Genomic DNA, 14,850 nt, shown 5'->3' on the forward strand with positions numbered 1-14,850 from the left:
TGACCTCTACCCTTTTCATTAACTTTTCTGTATTTTTCATGGCTAAAAACTTTCTAAGAAAGGATTTTGGGTTTTTCTGTAAAATAATCAAAATTTACTTTTAAAACTTTTGGATAAAAGCCCACTGTCAACTTAAAAATCACATTCTTCCTGAAACATCTTTACCTAATACTCGAGTCAGTAGTGCCTATGATTACTAAAAGTGAAAGCGATTAGAGTAAAAAATTATTCTTCATTCTTTCATTTGTGCTCTTGACAGCTCTTTATTCATAGTAAGTTTCACTGTAGTCACACATTCCCTTTTGTTTGTGTAGTTTTTCAACACAGCAACAGGAAAGACAGTTTTAAAAAAAATGCAATTGTAAAACCACAAAAATTGTCAGGGAGACTGAAGGACAGGTGTAGTACCTGAAGCTATTTTAAAATTATTTATTTTTTTGTAAAATTGACTACATTTCCAGTTGGCAGTATCCCTTTATCTTATTGAAAACAATTAATGCAATGGTCTTCCAATCCTCCCTTCCTTCTCATTGTATGGAACATTCCGTTTGTGACTTAATTTTAAGTTGCAAGACTTTCAAACTTGTACCTTCATGAAAGCCTTACTGTTTTTCTTTTTATATAAAAAGAGTTTACACAGTCCCCATGAAATTCTCCTCCACATGGGAGGGTAGAGCTCTGCTATTCTCTCAGGTCAATTGGTCACAAGATGTCACTGCAAAGCTAAAAGAGGCTAAGGTGACATCTCTTTGCAGCTGAGAATAGCACCTTTGCAGTACCTATTAAGGATAAGGATAGGAAGGAAGCCAGATTTATTTTTAAAGAAACCAGAGGGGAATTTAACACAATATATTCCATACCGTAGAATAAGATGATTTCAGATCTGGAGCTGAATTTTGGGGTTTAGGCCTATCTTTCTAAATGGGCTCAAATCTGAACAACTCCAAAAGGTGGGGAAAATTGGGACCTGAACTTTGCAGCTTGGACTGTGAAAGAAACATGATCATTTTGCACATATGGGATTATTCTGCCCATAGCTGAAAAAAAGAATTATTTATCAGTTTTCTATGCCTGAGAAATTTCACTTAGGGCAGCCAAAATATAATGAACACTGATTTGCAGGGTGGAAATCTGTGGTGGGATGAAGTGGGAAGAAAGAGGATTCGTATAAACAGACACATCCATTCTCTTTGTATACGAGGAGAAACCTCTAGTGGTGAATGTTCTCTTCCAAGAGTTCCCTAGCAGCTCCTGAAATAAGAATGAAAAGCAAAAAAAATTCTTCACAGCACTACTAGACAGGGCCACATATTCAGCCCTTGTGTGTTTATATATATAAACATTAGAGGCCTTATTGATTCTCAATACCTGCAAATTCTTTCTATATTTTTAACAAATATTACATGCTGCACCAAAGGTGTAACTAGCAGTCTCAAATATGTACCCATATTGGCTAAGCTTTGTAACTTACTGGTGTTCCAGTGTCCATGCCACCTCTGTGTTCTTTTGTTCTGATACGCCACTGAAATCACAATTGAACACAGATGATGCACCTGAATACGTGTGGTAGCACTGGCCATTATTTACTTAATATATCTGCCATATTCAGCAGCAGTGAAGCAGTTAATGAAGGGGTGTATGTCTTATATGTGTTCAAATTATTTTGCCTGTGTCTGCACTAGATGTGTAAGCTAGTAGGGGCAGGGACTGTGACTTTTTGTTTGTACAGAGACAAGCCCAATGACAAGGCTTAATAAATAAAATTTAATACTGGATGTGTTGAAAATCAATCTGTGCTAGGAATAACTGAATTAGAAATACTTCTGACAAGAAGAAAAAATAGAAGTTGGAAAGTCCATCAATACCAGTCTTCTCTCACCCCATATTGCAGAATTTGATTATGTGGACTATGCCCATATAGTCTTAATAGATGATTCCATTCTTAATAGTCTAGAGTAAGGTGAAAAAATCTCTAAAGGAAACTCAGTATGATCAGTGAGAGGAATTCCAACCTGACCCCAAATCAGATAATGATTGTAATTCAGTGCATCAAAGAAAGAACTGCCAGTTAAGAATTACCACTGATGTTTCAGGCCATGCAGTGACCAAATAATTGCCCATTTTTAAAAAAAGAAATCCTAGAATTGTGGAATAGTCTTCACAGGACAGAGAATTCAAAATGTTAATTTTTTTTTGAGTGTGGAGGGAAAAAAAGCATCTGAACTTTTTAACCTAAATTTATGTTTTCTGGGCTGTCCACATATTTTCTTACTGTAGCTTAGTTCAAACAGAGCCTCACCTAAACTTTTGAGGTCTCCTTTAAGTACTGTATTATGATCCCCATAAGCTTCTCTACAAACTCTATATGCTTCTGCTCACCAACCTGCTGTCACAGCTATGACCTTACATAACTTATCAGTTGAGCCGCTCTCCTTAGAATCTTCTCCAGAATTTGAGCATTCCCACAAATGTTTTACAGAAGGTTACTGAAAACTGGACACAGCACTTCACATGGTACTTCCCTCAGATGCTGTACAATGGTATAATGGCTTCTCTGGTTTTGTTTGTAATACTTCTGATGCAGCTCAGGAACTGACTAGTCTTCTTTGCTGCAACTGAATAACACCTTCCCATACAGCTGACTTGAATCCCTATCAGCATAGGCAGCTGGTGGCTAGGGCTAGAGGAGATCAGTCCCCACAAATTGCTCTCTGCCAGGCGCACAGGATCTTGCTGCTCAGCGTCTCTGCCTCTGACCTGTTTCCCCCTGGACACAGGATCAGTCACAGGGGGCAGAGCCTGGGACTAGGAGCAGGAGTCCATGCAGTGTCACCCACATTTGGTCTGGCTGTCCCTTCATCATGCTAGCAGGGAACAATCAGCCTATGGGGAGGTGCTAACTGGAGCTGGGTGGCATGGGGCAGAGTTGGACTCAGTGCTGATGGGAAAACAGAGCTGAACTGAATGGTCTGAGGGAGCAGCAACTTAATGTGCCCCTCAGCGCCCCTGCTCAATCTGGGGTTGCAAACCCCACCCCCTTACTTTAAGCACTTTCCTGGTGCTCAGATTTTGCTGGTCCTGGGTGCTAATAGGAATGGGCCATTGGCCCACCTGCGGCTATCCCCAACTCAGACCCAACCACAAGAATATTTGCACCAGTCATCTATGCCTGTCAGTATATTCCAGCTCTTTACACGGCATCATATGAGTTGCTTTATGATTCTTAGAACCAAAATGCCTCACTTTATATATGCATACATTAAAATCCACCAATCATTACTGATTAAATCTCATGGAATATACTACCAGTTTTACCATTGGTTGTATGTAAAATCTCACATATGGGATGTTACCCCCAATTCCTAGTACCTATTTACTTGTTTTTTATATGTAAAATTTGCCCAACACATTGTGTCCAAGTGCAAATATAAAATTACTAAAGTCATACACAATTTATTGACCAATATAAACAAAAGTAGAATAAATTCGCACCTCCACACTGTGAACTGTGTCCGTCCCTCAAAATCAGTTCCTTGAGATAAAAGCCTACGAAAATAGATCCTAGAATGGTCAACAAACTCTGTTTCTGTTAGACTAACAGAAATATACATATTAGAAACAAAGGCCCCAACTCCAGCTTCAAGATTTTTAAAGCTAAGGAAGTACCTGGCTTGCCTCGACACTCTGAATTACAAATAGTACAAGGTGTCATCTCAGTTAGACAGATCCCAAACAGGAGTCGTATATGGTTTTATAGATCAGGGGTTCTCAAACTGGGGGTCGGGACAGGGTATTACATGGGGGGTCACGAGCTGTTAGTCTCTACCCCATGCCTCACTTTGCCTCAAGCATTTTTAATGATGTTAAATATATTAAAAAGTGTTTTTAATTTATAAGGGGGGGGGGGTCGCACTCAGAGGCATCCTATGTGAAAGGGGTCACCAGTACAAATGTTTGAGAACTACTGTTATAGATCATTGTCAATAACCTTAATTTCACTTGGAAGCAAATAGGAAGCAAAATCAGACTGGAAAACTGGTGTTAAGTTCTCCTTGGAGGTGGTCAGCTGCTTTCTGCAGCTGTTGTAGCTTCTGAGTTGTTTCTTGAGGGTATCCCGTCAAGTGCATTGCAATAAGTAATCTTGGAGGAATGGGTAACAGCAGCAAGGCCTACACCACAGCAAATGGTTACAGTTTCGGTTTCCTAACCAGACTTGGACAAAAAAAAGCATTTTAGGCTGTAGATACCACTTGAGAATTCAGGAGGAAAGTTGGATCCAAAAGTTTCCTCTGCCCAAACTGCAAACCTCATTGACAAAATGTAGTCAGTCCTACTCAATCACGGAGGCAGGCATCACTCCATCTTGCCTTCTGCTAGATGCTGCTCCATCCTACCAGCATCAACAACTTGTCTGGATTGAACTGCAACCACCTCACCCTATCCACATTCAATCCTAGCCAGGCACTGGGAAATCGATACACTACTCCATCTACGCTCAATGAAAATCAGATATAGAGCTGTGTGTCACCTGAACACTGATGGCAGCATAGTCCAAAATTTCTCACTATCTTCCTGCAATGGCCTCACATATTGTACACATTAACCAGAGCAGTGACAGAATAGTACTGGAACAGTGGACCCCATCTGAGAGAACTTTTAGGCATGAACAATTCTGTAACCCCACAATTTAGGATATATTTGAGAAGAATAAAAACTTCCCATCTATCCTAGCCAGTATCTGCAGGTGTGTTAACAGAACTTCACGGGCACTGTTATCAAAAACTGCTGACAAATCTTTAAAAGAAAGAAAATGAAAAATCAGCTTCAACATGTAATTTGTCTATTTCTAGGAGATCATCAACCAATGAGACCACTCTTCCTGACATAATCAGGTCCAAAGCCAGACTGAAAGAGATCAGGGAATCTGACAGCAGATTACACCAAAGTTGCCCAGCTATAACCTTCTTAATAACCTTCCTGGAAAGAGAAGGTTAAAGACTGGGCACAATAGAGTATAATTCACTTGCAGTCATGGCCTTCTCTTTATATTTGATCTATACTTGTAACGCAATGCACAGTATGCATTTTAAAATATATTTCATGTTTTTTGACAAATCTGCATTTATTACTTCAATATCAAATTGCACAAGGATTTTTTTTTAATATGGAGGATTACTGTTTAGGTTGTCTGGATTCTCTGATTAAAGACTCCCTTTCTATACATTGATGCAATACAGCTTTAAAAAAAGCTGGTAAGGCTTAAAGTGCCAGTGATCTGCAGATCAAGTTGTCCTAAAGTATGTGTTACATGATGGACCATACTGGTTCCATTCTTTTGTCTGGGCCCTGTAGTGGGTTACTGGGTGACTTCTGAATCGTCCCTTTCAGTCAATTGTGTATTATTTGTCTTAAAGGATACAGAAAGCTGTGTTAGGATTTCCCTTAAAAAGAAAGACCAGTTTGAAAGTTTGTATGATTGCAAAAGCTTTACACCATGTATAATCTGTGAAATGTATTAGAAAATAGGTTTCTAACTAAAATGGACAAATGTATGTATATGTGTAGTGATAACTGTGACAGGTTAGACCCCCTTTTTGGGATGCCACCTGATGTACTGGGGTTTCACTAAGCCCCTCCTGCTCCACCAGCCTGGCTTCTCTCTCTGTTTTGCTGAATTAGGCTCTCTGGCCTTTTGCAGCGCACACACATAGGTAGGGCCACACCCAGGTGCAGACACAGACTTAAGTCAGCTCTGTGTGACAGTATTCACCTAGCACTCCTGTGCACACTCCCTTTGGTGAATAAGCCCAAAATAATATTGTCTTGCGCTGTATAGAAAGATCTGCACAGTACAAGCTCATAAAAATTCACCCTCTCCCTCAATGTGAAGAGAGATATGCACAACTTCTTGCCCCGCCCAGTTAGAAGTTGTACAAACTTGGTTTAATAATAAACAAAAAGTTATGAACTATAAAAGGCAGATTTTAAGTGTTTATAAGTGATAGCAAACAGAACAAAGCAGATTACTAAGCAAATAAAACAAAACACGCATACTAAGCTTAAGATCTTAAAGAGACTGGTTTCAAGAAGTAATTTCTCACCCTAAATGTTAGTTTAGGCAAGTTGCAGAGTTTCTGTAGCTTAGAGTTCCGGTTATTTATTCTTACAGACTGGACCCCAGTCTGTCTGGACTCACCCCTGCCTTTCCCCTCAGGTTAGTTCCTTTGTCCCTTCAGGTATTTTCAGCAGCCTTTCTTCTTGGGTACGCAATGAAGGAGAGTCCAGATTAACCCCCTCCCCAGCCTTAAAAAAGATTTACCCCAGGCAGGAAACCTTTGTTTGATCTCCATCTGCCTACAGAGGAAAAGTACCAACAGTGTCCCAGATGGTATTTTGTATCAGGTGATCTTATCAACTGGCCTTGCAGTGTCAAAGCAACTATGAAAACAGGTTTATTTGCAATGGCCACGGGAAGGAACTCCAGGCCTTATTGGAAATTCACATCTTCAAAGACTCATTGTCGTTTTCTAATGACCCATTAAGGCTGATTACTTACTGTCTGATGGGTGTTTCCCAAGTATAAACACAGATGTAATTGTTACATAGTCAATATTCCTAACTTTAGATACAGAAATGATACATGCATACAAATTTGATAATCACATTCAGTAAATTATAACCTTTCCAATGATACCTTATATGAGCCACCTTGCATAAAATATATCTTAGTTATGCCATATTCGTATCATAACCATCTTTCTATGAAGAATATGGGGTGTAGCGTCACAATAGGCATCTTGATTTTTAAGAGCAGTGGCATTTGTAAAATCAGAGACCCCAGTATCAGGGATTATAAAGAAGTCTGTAAACACTGGTTCCATAGTTGTGGATATTTTACAAAGACATTGTCTGTGCCCCATGCAACTTACTATCTAAATCAGATAGATACAATACAGAACAATCTTGACTATTTGAACATCACGCATCCAAAACCCACTTTGTAAGCTGCTTGTATTCCTGCTCTACTCCTAACACAATATACAAAATTCAGAACTTAATTCCTGAAGTCCTACGTTGCTGCCAGCAGATCCAGTCTCCTCCTTACCTACAACATTTCTCTTACTATGCCCTATTCAAACTCCAGCAAGGCAAGAGCATGATCCCACTCTCCTAAAGACAACAGGCCATTGGAACAAGGGAGATACTCACATTATGAATTGAGCCATCTGACTCCTTTTACTTGGTGGGAGATAACTACCACCGTAAGTTATACATCTGGAATTCACATGAACACAGATCACCTTGAAAGGTTCTGCTACCTGCAATCACTCAATTTTGACTAAGCCCTATCATACTAATGTCTGGACACACCCCAACTCCATGAAGGTTGATACCATCTCTTTCAGCTGCACTGACACAGGACGTCCCCTGGCAGCACTGGACTTTGTTTTACAGATGTTACAATCTCTTTCCATGGTCAGCTTCCACCATGGGAAATAATTGTTTTATATTCCACATATCCACCACAATAGAAGGCAATTATAGGAAAGGCCAATAGTTCCCTCCTCGATTCTTGGTATGCATTCCTATTCGATTCATTCCTCGTAGTTCCAAAGTCACTTCATTCTTCTCTGGGATGGCTCTACCATCTATTCAACTCTCCTTCAGTTCAAGGCTGTGGCCACAACAGTTCCTCTGTTTTGTTGGCCTTCAGGTAGTCCTCTGTTTGTTGCAGAGCCAAGTTCACCTACGTCTGCATTCTTCCAGGCAGACTTTCCAAGTACTGCTCCAATACCATGAATTTCCCTACGATACAGGTTCCAGAAATTGTGTAAGATGCCTTTTAATGAAAGATCAGTATGTAGGTTGAATTAAGAAACTTTGCTGTTCCACTTATTTAAATTCCTAATGTGATGATGACTCAGTTAACAAGTCTGCTGTTTTAACAGCAGATACATGCTACCTCACAAGCACGACAGAGAGGTATAGCACAGGACATATTTTGCTGTTCCAGGGAGTGAGAGCATTTTCTTTCTAAAGTGTTTTGTGTGTGTATGATTATGTCTCTAACCTGAGTAGCCAAAGCTTTCTTGCAGTATTAGCAGAATGCTTCTCATAAGATAGATTTAAGCATTACAACACATGCCATTTGTCATTATTCTGCATATCAAGTCATGTTTCCACTCAGTGTCCTGTTAGCACTTGTGCATTCCACCACTTCTATGCCAAGTAAAGTGTTGTTATCCTTGGTCATTCAGGAGACGGGCAAAACCTCTTTCACAGGAAAGTTAAACCAACAGCCTCAATTTGAACCTACTGTTTTTTAACTTCAAGAGCTAAGCACATTAAATAATTATTAAAAGTCTACTGCCAACGTAAAAATCACACTTCTGTCTGAATATATTTTACCCACTATTTTTAGAAGAAACACCTAATTTTACTCTATCTAAAATAGATTAAAACTTTATTTCCCTATATTTTCAATTTATTTTGTGTATAGTCCCCTCTACAGTCAGACAGTTTAACTTGTAGCTTGTGAGTTGTCCAGCACCAACGGAGAGAAAAACATTTAAAAAAATAGGAAATTGTGATTATAAAATCACAGAAGTGCACAGGGTGATTCAGGGGCAAGTATATCTGAAACTTTTAAAAACTTTTTACTGTTTTCAATTGACAGTATAATTTTCATTTGCGCATGAATACAAACTGAGACCGGCTGAGCGCTTCCAGATTAGCAGGAGTAACCAGGTACAACAAGGTTTGGTGTGAGTTGCATATTCTGAAACAGAACTAAACATGCTTTGCTAATATATATGGCCTATTAGTAAAAGCATGTGGTGAAACAATCTCAGGTAAAGAGGTATTTGATTTTTATGTAAGATGTATATCTGCACCTATCGCTTAAACTATGGGAAAGGGTCTGACTAACCTAAACTGGTACAATGCCTTCATAACCTGTGGACATATCAACAGGCATCTACAAACGGAGGCATGGTGCATCAACTACTGTATCTTTGCTTTAGTCTAATCTCTCATCTAGGAATGTGTAGTCAATTGTCCATTCTAAATGTATGTGCCTATATTCAAAAGAAAGGGTTATTACTAACCTAGCTTTGAGGCAGACTTTCAAGATAGAGAATAACGTCTATGACCATTTACAGATACTTTTTGGTTTGTTTAATCTATTGCCTGGCATAAAATAGTGTACCTGGCAGAATGTACCTGGAGTGCTGCCACACACATTTGGTACATCGTGACGTGCTTTGTATTGCACATGAATAAAACACATGAGCACAGTAGGCAGAGATGAAAACACCTGAGTAAATATAGATTTAGGAGCTTAACTTTGGGCACTCGGTTTAAAATTTTTGACCAAGGACTTTGTAGCCTTTTGGACCAAATTCTGGACCTTTTCAAAACAAGATGCCTCTAGCCGATGTGCAAAAATGCATGCACAATTGGGCACCTAAATTTGTGGGCTCATTTCAGGCAATTGTTCTAAATTGTGATAGCTGCATACATGAGTTTGTGTATGCTGACACAGAGTCGTAGTTGAAGGCCAGAAGAGAACATCCCATCAGATTCTAGGGTGACCTCCTGTTTATCACCCGGTTATCCCTTGAATTGAACCCAATAACCTGGATATTAGACTAAAGCGTTACAGCCCTCCACAGACCAAACTATTGTGTGGCACAGGAAGAGACTAGCAGGGACCGAGGTGCACCAATGCCCCAAAACGGTGGTGACCCTGGACACAAGGGTGAGAAAAGAACTCCAGGGATATAGCCACACTTGAATGGTTAATTAACGTGTTAATTAAGATGTGTTAACTAACACCACTGTGAGCGCTAGTGTAGACACCACACCAGCACCTACCATCGGTGTCCCGTCCAGGGGCGCTAGGTAAGATGCTAGCACCACAGCTCCGCTCCGCTCCCCTCAGGCGGAGCAGCGGCGGGGCGAGGAAGGAGCGCGCTACTGAAGAGAGACGCTAGGAGGCCGCCTAATACCCAGCGCGGTGCTCGCCCCCGCCTGGCTCAAGCCCCGCCGGGAGCCCGCCAAAACTGCCTCCGCCCCCGTCCGGCGAGCCGGGCCCTAGCCCAGCCCCCACGTCACCCCCTCCCGCCAGTCGGGAGCCCCAACTTAGCTACCAGCCAGCTCCGCCCCGCTTACATAAGGGCTCCCGCGGCCTCTCGCGAGACTCCCGCCCCCACGTCACCGGCAGACCAGACTTCGACAACATGGCGGAGCGGAGGAGACATAGGAAGCGGGTCCAGGTAGTGCAGCTTCCCTCGGGGACTCGTTGTGTCCTCCTGCCCTGTCTCTGCTCCCGCTCGAGCCCCCTGCGGCTGCCCCTGCTCCCCGCCTCCGGCCTCCCGCCCACCCTTGGGCCCCCCACTAGCCTCTCGCCCCAGCCCCCGTCTCCCTCCCTCCCGTAAGGCCCCTCTCCTCCCTGGAGCCCCCCTGCCCTTCCCCCGCCTGGAGCCTGCGCGCCCCGCCGCCTGCAAAGCCCAGCCCCGCGCAGCCCCCCTGGCACCCCGCATCCTGTCAGCCCGCGGGGACCCCTGTCGTGATCTCGTAGCAATACAGCACCCCCGCCCTGTCCGTGCTGGCCTGCGTGCACCCACCCACGCACCCACCTCCTGTGCATGCTCACGAGCCCCCACACAAGCACCCCTATGCAGAGATGCACCCCCCCCCGTGCGCTACACCTGTCGCAACAGCGCAGCTGTGCGCTGCCCATTGAGTTAATGGGAATGACAATTTTCTTCTCTTGGAGGAGGGGACAGAAGGGGTTTCCACATTTAAGAACCAGTATTTTATAAAGAACGTCTGAATTTCTCATACCTTCTTGCAGCTTAAAGACCTATTCAGTTGTAAACCAAAATATGTGGAAGGGATTTTCTTCATAATATGGTTTAAAACGTTTTGTAGTTTTTCTTAAAGAGACAAGGTGGGTGAGGTAATATCTCTTATTGTAACAGCTTCTTTCGGTGAAAGAGATGAGCTTTTGTGAAATTTAGACAGGTAAATGATTACTTTTGTGAATGATGGGTGTTCTTTCAGGTACAGTAAATCACCCCTCCTCCTTCCCCTCACCTCCCCCCAAATCCTACATATTTAAATGTTTATTTAGACAAATACTAATGGGGATGGTGGAGGAGCTTTTTTCAGTAAATATTCAAGTGGGGGAATAAAGTGTTTCTTACAGCTGGAACCATAAAGGCATCTGTAGTTCAGGTTGCCAAAATGTATTGGGTGGGATCCACAAAGGTACTTAGGTTCCTAAATCCCACTTTTGGTGCCACTGAGATCCATAAAACACCCACTAAATGCTGTAGGTGTCTAAACTAATTTGGCACCTAAGTTTTCAGGGTAAAAGTTCTCCTTTGTGCCTATGTTTATGTCTCTGAGAGTGTGCATGTCTGCTTTCCTCAAGGTGTTGAGACACCATCTCCTGCCTAAACCCCAGAGTGATTCACAAGCCTGGGAAAGATAGGTATGTGGCTGCCTATCTCACATGCATGGCCCAAACTGGTAGGTGGCCTCTGAATGTGCCTACCAGATTGGGTCCCATTCAGAATTTGGCCAGAGGAGGAGGAGATGGTGCTCATCTTATAACTTTAGCCCCATGGTTAGAGTATTCACCTGGGACGTGGGAGATCCCTGTTCAATTCCTCCTTCACTAGCAGAGGGAGAGGGAGGATTTGAACAGGGGTATCCCATATCTCTCAGGAGAGTGCCCTAATCACTTATGTGGGGTTCCCTCAAAGTCTCCTGCTGAAGCTGGTCCACTGTGGATAAATAATAAGTGAATGGAGCAGAGGAACTGAAGCTGGGGTCTCCAACTTCCCAGGTGGATGCCTTACCCACTGTACTACAGTCATTCTTTCCCTCTGTCTCTGGCCCAATGACTACATCTCTACCCTGATATAACATGAATTTGGATATAATGCGGTAAAGCAGTGCTGCAGGGGGCGGCTGCGCATGCTGGTGGATCAAAGCAAGTTCGATATAAAGCAGTTTCACCTATAACGTGGTAAGATTTTTTTGGCTCTTGAGGACAGCGTGTTATTGGGGTAGAGGTGTATTTAATGATTTATCCACTGTGGACCAGTCATTGAGTGAGAGTGTGTTTCTGAAAATTTACAAGTTATTTTGTTAAGTTAGTTTAAGTTAATTAAAGACAATCCTTTAAGAAATTAAGCAGCTATCAGTCTTTTCTCTGTCCCAAATGATCTTAACAGTGGAATAATTCAGGCATTTTAGACTTCCCATATAGTTAAAATTAATTGAAATCTTGTGCAGGAGCACAGGGGGAATCCTGGGAGCACAGAGAGTCACTGACTAAGATCTGTTACCCTCCTTCACCTATCACCAGTTTTGCTAATACAGCCCTCTCACTTAATAAGTCAATTGCAAATTAAGAGTCAGATTCTCCAGTATGCTTAATGCTGCTCTGATGATGCAAAGCAGCTGTAAAACCATCTTAACTAGCTGACGTGCTCTGGCTGTTTTGGTGTACTGGTGAATTTGCCCCTAAATTTAAAATTTAAAAAAAAGATTTGAGGTTGATACTGCAGATCTTCAAATAATTAGAAATGTTATATGGTAATATTCTTCTTAGGTTTCTTGTTTAGTATTCATGACTGAAAAAACCCTAGAGAAATTGAGACAAGAAACTGCATTAACATGGAATTAAGTTTGAGAATATATATATCAAATATATCAGTAACTTCTCAGTTGAAAACATTATAGAGAAGTTGTAATTATCGTATACCCATGCATTACAAACCCAGAAAATGATGCCAGGCAGGGAGGGGAATATGTGAAAAAAATCTGTCTTTAAAAATAAATTTAATCTGGGATCACAAATATTACATTACTTCAGGACAGAGATAAGGTTGTTTAGAGTTCTTCACCATGTATTTATTTTTTTTACCTGAATATGTTTGGAGTTCTTTTAAATGTAACCTTAACTCTGAATTTCCTGGGTTTGTAATGTATCTTTTGGGAATAATTACACCATCCCCATAATGTTGTATTACTGATATATACTCTCAACCTTAACTTCATTTTAGCATATTTTGTCAGGGAAAATATATGTGTGTATGCACATTTGTGAACTCATGGATGCAGTGTTCATGTAATGAATTGTAGAGTTGTACAATATGTGTATTTATTCACTTCGATCATCTCATGTGCCCTGTGCCCACTAATGTATCACACTGGGACTTATTCTAGCATGCCATGCCTGTGATCAGTGTCAAACAGCCACCATTAAAAACCACCACCACCACCCAGCAACAAAAAACTGTCAGAGAAGTGTTTTCTCTTTCTTCTTCCCAGTGTGGAATTTTCTGGGGAAAAAAAAATCATACCTGGTTTGAAGCCCAAGAAGGACAGGACTCATTCTTATGCTTGTGACCTATTCTTTTTTTTTAACTTTTAAAAAAATTACTATTAAAAAAAGAAGAAACTGGAAAAAGTATAGATAGAACAAGAAAATAATCAGGTGCTTACAAGTTAGAACTGCATCCATTGCAATAATATGGTACAATACTCTAAAGTGTCAGTGATTTGAATTATTCTTTATATAGCAAACAAAGTACAAACAGGATTTAATACAATCCAGGAAAACACTCACCAATAATAATTTACATATGACATTTAATGTCTGGTGTAATAACAACCTAAGGCTCCAATCCTGCAAACACTCATATGCGAATTTAAAGCATTTAAGAAGTACTCCTGAATTTAACAGGACTATTCACATGCTTAAAGTTAAGTATGTGTATAAGAGTTGGCAAGACCGAGACCTAAATTTGTAACACAAATACGTAGATAAACATATGTTGCCTTAGCAGTTTCTCCATCATATATCAAACAGAATGTAGGAGATGAGTCCACAAAGAAAGTACTCTTTAATTTGCAGAGTTCTTAATTGGCCAAAATGAGTCAATTGTTTTTCTTAGCTTCTTGGACTGTCTTGGCATAGTTCAAAAAGGATCACTAGTTTTCAAAGTAATACTGCAAGCTGCCTCTATTGGATAGTCAATTTTTCCATTATAAGGGTATATCACATTTTCTGGAACCAAGGGTGGAATCCATGAATCAATGTAGGCTCCTAACTTCTATTTAATCAGTGGAAGTTAGGCGCCTTAATATAAGTTAGAAGTCTACATTGCTTTGTGGACTCCACCCTAACTGTTTATTATAGGCCGGTGTTTAAACTTCCAATTATCTGCCAGTGAATAGCTATAAAAAAGCTTGACTTTAAAGTCTGGCATCTTGTGGCCTTGCTGGGCAGTAAGTAGGAGCTTTATCCCATTGAGAAGGGAGAGAGTCCCAGCAATGGGACATTAGATGCAAAGGTAACAGTATAGTCAAAACAATTTTATGTTTAGAAAAACTATTTAAAATAACTTCTTAGGGGGTTTTATGTGTCTGACATTGAATTCATGGTAATTAAGTCAAATGACTTTACACAAGGGGAGAGATGAGATGAAAACAAGCTCCAATAAAAACTTTTAAACTTCTGTAAAATGTTCTTAAAATAGTTCTTTGCTGGTAGCTTTCAATAGAATGCAAGGGCTAATAATATATATTCATAGGGTTTTAAAGAGGAGACTGCCTGGATGCATGGCATAGAGAACAATGTATAATTAACCATGGCAAACATTAAATGGATTAAAAGATGGCTAACTGATGGGTCTCAAAATGTAATTGGAAACAGGGAATCATCAAGTAGGCGTGTCTTTAGTGAGGTCCCACAGGGATCTGTTCTCGGCCCTACACTGTTTAACATTTTTATCAGTGACCTGGAAGAAAACATAAAATAATCACTAA

At 40.9% G+C, this 14,850-nt stretch overlaps 1 protein-coding gene and 1 long non-coding RNA gene across 2 annotated transcripts in view; one reads left to right on the forward strand and one right to left on the reverse strand.

Moving 5' to 3' along the window:
- Nucleotides 1–293: 293 nt before the first annotated feature.
- Nucleotides 294–10,153, reverse strand: LOC123377321. The gene is made up of 4 exons (XR_006582173.1): nt 9,877–10,153; nt 3,493–3,546; nt 1,472–1,522; nt 294–1,251 (listed from the first exon to the last, which is right to left on the reverse strand). It is a non-coding gene; the product is annotated as an uncharacterized LOC123377321 (long non-coding RNA).
- The window catches only part of SEC62 (SEC62 homolog, preprotein translocation factor), a 31,314-nt gene continuing 26,595 nt past the window's right edge, over nt 10,132–14,850 (forward strand). Inside the window, exon 1 of the mRNA XM_045030083.1 lies at nt 10,132–10,277. Coding sequence (XP_044886018.1) covers nt 10,242–10,277 — 36 coding nt within the window. The 5' untranslated portion in view covers nt 10,132–10,241. The remainder of the gene's footprint in view (nt 10,278–14,850) is intronic.

Source organism: Mauremys mutica, chromosome 9 (assembly GCF_020497125.1).
Source record: "Mauremys mutica isolate MM-2020 ecotype Southern chromosome 9, ASM2049712v1, whole genome shotgun sequence".
NCBI classification, from domain to species: Eukaryota; Metazoa; Chordata; order Testudines; family Geoemydidae; genus Mauremys; species Mauremys mutica.